The sequence below is a fragment of the Nanorana parkeri genome, unplaced genomic scaffold (genome assembly GCF_000935625.1).
Source record: "Nanorana parkeri isolate BGI_ZX_2015 unplaced genomic scaffold, ASM93562v1 scaffold1002, whole genome shotgun sequence".
Classification (NCBI taxonomy): Eukaryota; Metazoa; Chordata; class Amphibia; order Anura; family Dicroglossidae; genus Nanorana; species Nanorana parkeri.
Window position 1 is genome coordinate 581,659 of NW_017307270.1, and position 7,299 is coordinate 588,957.

The 7,299-nt window shown below is 45.8% G+C and overlaps 1 protein-coding gene across 2 annotated transcripts in view; it reads left to right on the forward strand.

Moving 5' to 3' along the window:
- The first annotated feature begins 4,753 nt into the window (after positions 1-4,753).
- Positions 4,754-7,299, forward strand: part of EAPP (E2F associated phosphoprotein) — a 9,290-nt gene continuing 6,744 nt past the window's right edge. Inside the window, exons 1-2 of one of the 2 annotated variants that reach the window (XM_018567048.1) lie at positions 4,754-4,870; positions 6,523-6,708. In XM_018567048.1, coding sequence (XP_018422550.1) covers positions 4,797-4,870; positions 6,523-6,708 — 260 coding nt within the window. In that variant the 5' untranslated portion in view covers positions 4,754-4,796. The remainder of the gene's footprint in view (positions 4,871-6,522; positions 6,709-7,299) is intronic. The other variant, XM_018567047.1, reaches the window with a different exon arrangement.

A 7,299-nucleotide genomic window follows, 5' to 3' on the forward strand; every position in this document is an offset into this window, starting at 1 on the left:
AGCTGTCTTTAACAGTGCCTGCCCAGTCCCACATCTCCTTTCCGGAGCAGGCACTGCTCTGGACAGCCCCACGCCACAAATACAGCACTGGAGTCGGCACCTGGGATGTTCAGCTCACCACCCACCCTTTCAGCCCAGCACCTGCCCACAGAGACCTGGAGAGACCCACATGCAGCCCTGGTGAGAAACTGCCCTAAAATCATTAATCTGTATTGTTTTAGAAAAAAAATGTCACATGTCCCTTTAAAAAAAATTATCGGTGAGTACCTGAAGGAAAGTACTTGGTCTTGAAAAAATGGTATCGGCACATCCCTATTATACATCTCTGGATTTACTGATCATTTATACTGAAGATAGTGTTTTGTTTTTATCTTATGTTCAGTTGGAATTGCCCAGGATTGTAAAGTTTCTCTATGGAGCTGATTTATACCACAATCTGCAGAGCTAAACCAAATTCTCCTCACCGCTCTGCATTAGTAATTCTGTTCAGTTGGTATTGTGATCCAGGCACCTCTGCTAGCCAGAAATTGAAGCTGAACTCTGAAATAAATAAATAAAAAAACCCTTTGCAATAACTAATTTGCTGTTTACAAGCAGCAGCTGTCACCTTTCAAGTTAATGTGGCTGCATTTGAAAGTAGCAGAATGCTGGCACATCGCATGTGATACAATTACATGCACTTAGGAATAAATCACTAACCCTGGATGCATTGATGGTGCGTCCAGCGATAGTGATCTCTTCCTAACGGCGTGTAATCAGATCACATACAATTACGTGCGGTGTAGCCACTTTTACCCGTTCATTAACTTCCAACAGGTGACAGCTGCTGCTTGTAAACAGCAGATTTGGGATTCCTTCTGCAGGAATCCCTTAACCCACCTAAAGAATAGGTATAAACGTAGCCCTAAAGGTGCCCATACACTTTACAACCCTCGCAAGACTTTTGTCTTGCGAGGGTTGTAAAGTACTTTAAAAAAACGTACGATCTGCCCATCTTGGACAGGCAGATCGTACTTGCTATCATCGCAAGCCCGCCCCCCTGAGGCGCGGGCGTATGATGACTGCAAACGGGCTGTATGCGCACACCGCCCCGTTCGGCAGTTGTCGAACCAGCAGGCCACTAACTCGCCGAGAATCGTACGATTCTCAGCGGGTTTTCTAGCCTGCTGGTTTGATGGAAGACGTGCGACCGTACAGTAGAGACGGCCGCACGCCTTCCATACACTGCACGATTCTCGTACGATCGCGGGATTTCCCGTACGAGAATCGTGCAGTGTATGGGCACCTTAAGTCTTGAAGTAGAGGAAGAAGCCGTAAGCTTACATTCACACCATGGCATTCTGTGAACGTGTGACATGAAAATGTGGAAAAACACAGTTGCATTGCCATTCATCTCGAATGGCACCCCAAACGTGGCCAAAAGGCATGTGCTTTTGCTCCCTGTTTGTGCATATTAAAGTGTGCTCAAACACAGAAGCCAAAAGTGTGAAACACATGTTGCAGAATTTACTACATAAGCTCTTTTTGCCCTGCGCTCAGGACCTCATTGAACTGAATGGGGAATGCATGGCAAACGCAGCACAAAAACACATGAATGTGTGTGAAGAACGCCATGGTGTGAAGCAGGCCTAGTACACTATTCCTTGCTTGGGCTGGCTTCCAGCGCTCTCCTCTCTGATGCTTCAGGCCCATACTATCCTCATGCACAATGCATGACTGCTGGCTAGAGTTGCCACCTGTCTGGGATTCACCCGGACAGTCCGGTTTTTGAGTTTTGTGTCCAGCTGACACCCGGACACAAAGTGCCAATACCCGCACTTTAAATTTTTGGACAGATGCGGCTATCTGAGGTCCCCAGCAAGCACAGGACCTCAGGCAGCTGCATATTCCAGTGATCCACGGGCGCCTGTAAACAGGCACTGGCCCACCCATCTCCTCCGCCTCCTTCCTGACAGAAAACTGCCCACCTCCGGACACCAGGTGAGAACCTTGCACTTCCCACACAGTACTCCTGAAAGCCTGCATAGAACACCTGAGACCTCACACAGCCATCTAAGAGCCCACCTGAGATCCTACACAGCCATCTGAGAGCCCACCTAAGACCCCCACACAGCCATCTGAGAGACGGCATAGCCCACCTGCCAGCCTCCAGAGTCCGCCTAAGAGCTGGCACAGCCCTGGTGAGAACCCTCACAGGCCACCTGAAACCCTGGAGACATCAGGGCGCCACCTTGAAACAACGCAGAGTATGTAGCTTCATATTCATTTGTATTTATATTAAATTGTATAAGGTATTACTGGGGTTTGTAGTCCTCTATAGCCGGTCTCCTTACTCCCTTCCCTGGCTGTCTCTTCTTGCTCTTTCTCCTGGCTGCCCCTCCTCTATATTCTTAAAGAAAACAAATTGCCGCATGCAGCGCTAGCGTGTTCGGGTTTTACTTGAAGAAAAGGTGGTAACCCTACTGCTGGGCCTGCATTCTAGGTGATGGTGTCAGAGTTCAACCACCAGCCGGAGTACAGAAGAGGCTTCAGAAGACCAGTCACACAACTTGGAGGAAGCCTACTGCAATGAGGCAACACTGCATGGGAAAGTGTTGCCCTTGCTTTGACCTGGTACAGATACGCAGGATGGGAGTCCTAACTTCAATGTAGTCATACTTGCAGCTCTAACATTCTCCTTAGGGAGTGTAGTGTGTACATGGTCGTGTTGCCCATAGAACATCATTTGTGAGCAAACAGTCAATTAGATATTTTATTGCTGGATTCGCCATGCGTGTATTCCTGTTCCCCGCAGAGCGTTCAGATGGTTTAATGTACAAAAATCACCAATTTAGCACCTACACCATTTCGCACTTTCTATAGCGGCTATAACACAACTCCTATCTCTACGCATGCGCACACCGCCGCTCTCCGAAGACGGAGCATTTCCTCTTACGTCATATCTTATGTGACCGGGTTCTATTAGGTAATTAACCTGCGACGATGGTGGCCTAAACGAGAATTTGTTGAACACCGGGACGTACACCGGATCTGGCGGAGGTATAGTATACTATTCACTGCTATTACACCGTTATCTGCCTACAGTGTCAAGACGTTTATAGCTGTGTACGGAGTATCTGAGAAGACTCAGCGGGCTTATCCAGCTGTGTTTGTAGTTATCATCAGTGATTTATAATTGTGTCGTGGGATGCAACAGCAGCTCACATACACATTTTACTGTCTTTACATTAAAGTGAAACTACAACAAAAAGTCACCTGGAGGTTGATGTTTCCTGGCTCTATTATTGGCATGCCGAGAATACAACCAGACAATGTAACTCCTGTGCACATGGAGCCCCCCCAAAAAAATTGGCACTGTTGATGTTGTCAGTTGGGGACGCCGTCACAGGTTGGTGTGTGCCATCGTCTGCACTCTGCAGGCATACTGTGCTTACTTCCTGATTATAATTACCATACCATACCCCACCAACCAGTTTATATCCACTTTAAAGTCAACTCCAGCCAGAACCTTTTTTAAGTTTTGGACATACTTGGAAAGAACAACAAACTTCTGTTATGTGTATGTGTCTGTGATTCCCTGGGGAGATTTCCCTTCATTTCCTGTCCCTGGTGACAGCAGGGAGAAATGAAAGAAAGAAATGAGGGGAACAGTTGTCACAGGGACAGGAACACACAGGCAGTAATAATAATCTGACAGTGGATCTATTTCTTCCACATTTAACTGGAAAAAGGGTTGTCACCACTCGACCGATTTCCCATCACTTCCTGTTCCCACTGGATGGATTCCTTGTAATTTCCAGCCACCAAGGAGCAATTTCCTATCACTTCCTGTCCCCTTGGTGGTGTTGTCCATCACTTCATGTCTTTATTATGTGATTTTCTTCAATTAATTTCTGTCCCCATAGAGTGATTTTTTCCCCCCCCCATCACTTCCTGTCCTTGGGGGCACAATTTCCTGTCACTTTCTGTCCCCAGTGAGGCAATCTCCTCCTATTTCCTGCACCCATTGGAGATATTTCTTCTTCTTTTAGAAAAGGAAAATCTCCCCAGCAACGACACATCAAATAAAAACCTAGCAAAGGTTCGGTCACTTGCCCACTCTGTCCCAAACATAAAAAAAAAAGGTTTTGGCTGGAGTCGGGCATTAACGTAAACAGATTGTGGTGGTTGCTTTTACTGGCTCTTGGTCAGGGACTCAGAAAAAGTCAAAGTCGAAATAACAGCCAGGCAACTAAAATTGTCAGAAGGTCAGCAATGGCACCTTGAAAAATTGAGAGTTTTACCCCTTGTATGGCGCTTGTCAGAGGTACGGGGAAATTGCGGAGGAGGGAGGCAGTACTTGATGGGTACACCGGTTAACGCTTGTAGTATGGTAGGTATAGGTACGGGAGGGGAAATGGGGTGGTGGCGTAGGTGTGCGGCTTCCGTTCTGTCTGGACCGGGGTGTCCAACACGTGTGCTGTAGGGATAACACCCTGAAAAAGAGGGACCACTACCACCACCACTCCACCCCATCCGCTTCACTGCAACCCGACGATTACAAGCGAATACTCACCCAGCCTCAGGTGAGTACAACACTTACGCTTACACCCCACTCTACCACATTTATTGCGCTAGGTAGTGGCGCTTCCGTCTCCAATTTTTGTTTCCCTACAGCAATGGCACCTTGTAACACAGGTTTATTGATAGTAAAATAGTCATCTTTTTATTTTACATCTAATGACTGGACATATGCTTCTACCTTTAGGCTAAAGTAGCAGAGCACCTCTGATGCTGTACACCAGTTCGGTATCACCATGAACCCCTTCCAACCTGAGTATGATGCTTATCCAATTGAAGAGCCCAGTGATGAAGAACGTGCCAATAGCAGGTGTAAATTATTTGCAGGATGATCTAGCCTAAACTTGTATTTTACTTTTAAATGTGTTCTGGTGTGTTGAATCTGCCACTGAATTCTTATTTCTGCTGAATGCTCCAGTGTTAAGATGTGTGCAAAACGATCTTGTATCTCTTCCCCTTCCACAAAGTCATTACAAAGGTGCCACTGCCTTCATATTGGCTCTTTGGAATGGGATTTTGATTGTGGTGATATTTGAGTGCAAATGGAAATTCTTGTGGTCCCAAAGTTATGACAGGCCTGTGCATGATTCAAGTTGCTGAAAAAAATTGAAATACTTTTTTGGGGTGCAAAGAAATGTAGCACACGCCTCTGATTTGTATATACAGGTGAAACTCGAATAATTAGAATATCGTGCAAAGTTCATTTATTTCACTAATGCAACTTAAAAGGTGAAACTAATATATGAGATAGACTCATTACATGCAAAGCAAGATAATTCAAGCTGTGATTTGTCATAATTGTGATGATTATGGCTTACAGCTCATGAAAACCCCAGGAACCCCAAATCCACAACCTCAAAAAAGTAGATTATTACATGCAATCAATAAAACAAGGATTGTACATAGAACAATATCGGACCTCTGAAAAGTACAATATGTACTCAGTACTTGGTTTGGGCCCCTTTTGCGGCACTTACTGCAATTACTTTTGCACGATATTCTAATTATTCGAGTTTCACCTGTATTTATTATGCTCTATCGAACAGTAATATGCTTTAGAAAGTGTTTTTATTTGGTAGGGCTGCAACAACTAATCGATTAAATCGGTTATAATCGATGATGAGAATCGTTGGCAACGATTCTCATCATCGATTAGTTGCTTTTCGATTAGTTACAGCCACCGCTCTGCTCCTCAGCTCTGCTCCCCGCTGGTGCTGGCTGCAGCAGTCTGTGTCTCTTTCAATCCCCGCTGATCTCTCTGGGTGTGTCGGCAGAGGCAGCGGGGGCACAGACCACTGCAGCCGGCACCAGTGGGGAGGAGAGACCCTGTGACTCTGCAATCCCCCGCTGCCCCCCCTACCTCAGCAGCCAATCCGTTCCTCCTCTGCCCCGGTCCCATGCTTCCGTTGCAACTAGAGGCTGGGAGCCATACCCAGCCTGCTATTGGATTTTTAAAAATAAAATAGCCAATAGCAGGCTGGCTATTGCACCCACCCACTGCCTTCTGTCAATCAGATGAGGACCTGATGGATAACTTTCTCCATGTCCCTCTTCTGCTGATTGACAGCAGGCAATGAAACTAATTAAAATGTCTAATATAATACATACATTTATTAAAACGCACACACACACACAAAAGTCATATTCAGCTTTGGCCTGACAAATGTTGCTGCAGGAGGTGCGGTGCCATTCATTCAATGGATCCCAAATGTACCTCCCGTCCGCAGTGTGATTGCCCGCATGCCGTTTGCGACTACAAACAATGTGCATACCGTTTTATTCTCAAGTAAACTTGGTCTGTAAAGCTGCATTTGTGTATTTTATTTTAAATAAATGACAGTATTATTTTTGTTTAATCTATCCGATTAATCGAAGTTAATAATCGCCTAACTAATCGATTAGGAAAATAATCGTTAGCTGCAGCCCTAGTATTTGGTGACATTTTGTGTTCTCTTTCCATAGTTCTGAAGATGAATTAGATGTGCTCTTACATGGAACACCTGATCAGAAACGCAAGTTTATTCGGGAATGTCTGACTGGTGAGAGCGAGTCCTCCAGTGAGGATGATTTTGAAAAGGAGATGGAGAAGGAGCTGAGTTCTACCATGAAGACGATAGAGGGAAGCTGGCAACCACTTGGAACAGGTATGTGTGCAGTGATTCTTACAGAATGAGAACAGTGAAAAGGAGAGAAAAATGTGGGCAGCCACAGCCGGCTTGTCCTTTGGGAAAGAAATACAAAGGTTGTGTTTCTTCCTGGAGATCCGACTCTCAACTTTGCCTATTTGTTTAACCCTTTCGCTGCCAAGGACGTATGGCATACGGACCTACAAAAGTGCTTCCAGCTGGCCAGCTCAGTATGCCATACGGACCTGGCATTTACAGTTCTACTATAAGCTGATGGTCGCTTTAGCGACCATCGGCTTATAGTAGAACTGTTCAGCAGAAAAGAAAACATGCTATTTCAAATTTCTATGCCTTGACAAGATTTAACTACAAAGGTTAACTGCTTGTTTTGGTATAGGGGCGCAAATAAAGAAATTATATGAACCTGATCCTCAATTCCCTCCCCTGGCTGCTAGATTGGTCCACGCAGCCTCTTCGCCCCGGGGCTCCAGTGGCCTAAGCCCTGCTGACGTAATTACGTCTATGCAAGGTTCAATTACTTGCATTAGACGTGGGAACACTGACGTGAGGACATACCACAGCCGGAGCGGGGGGGGGGGGGGGGAAAAAGGGG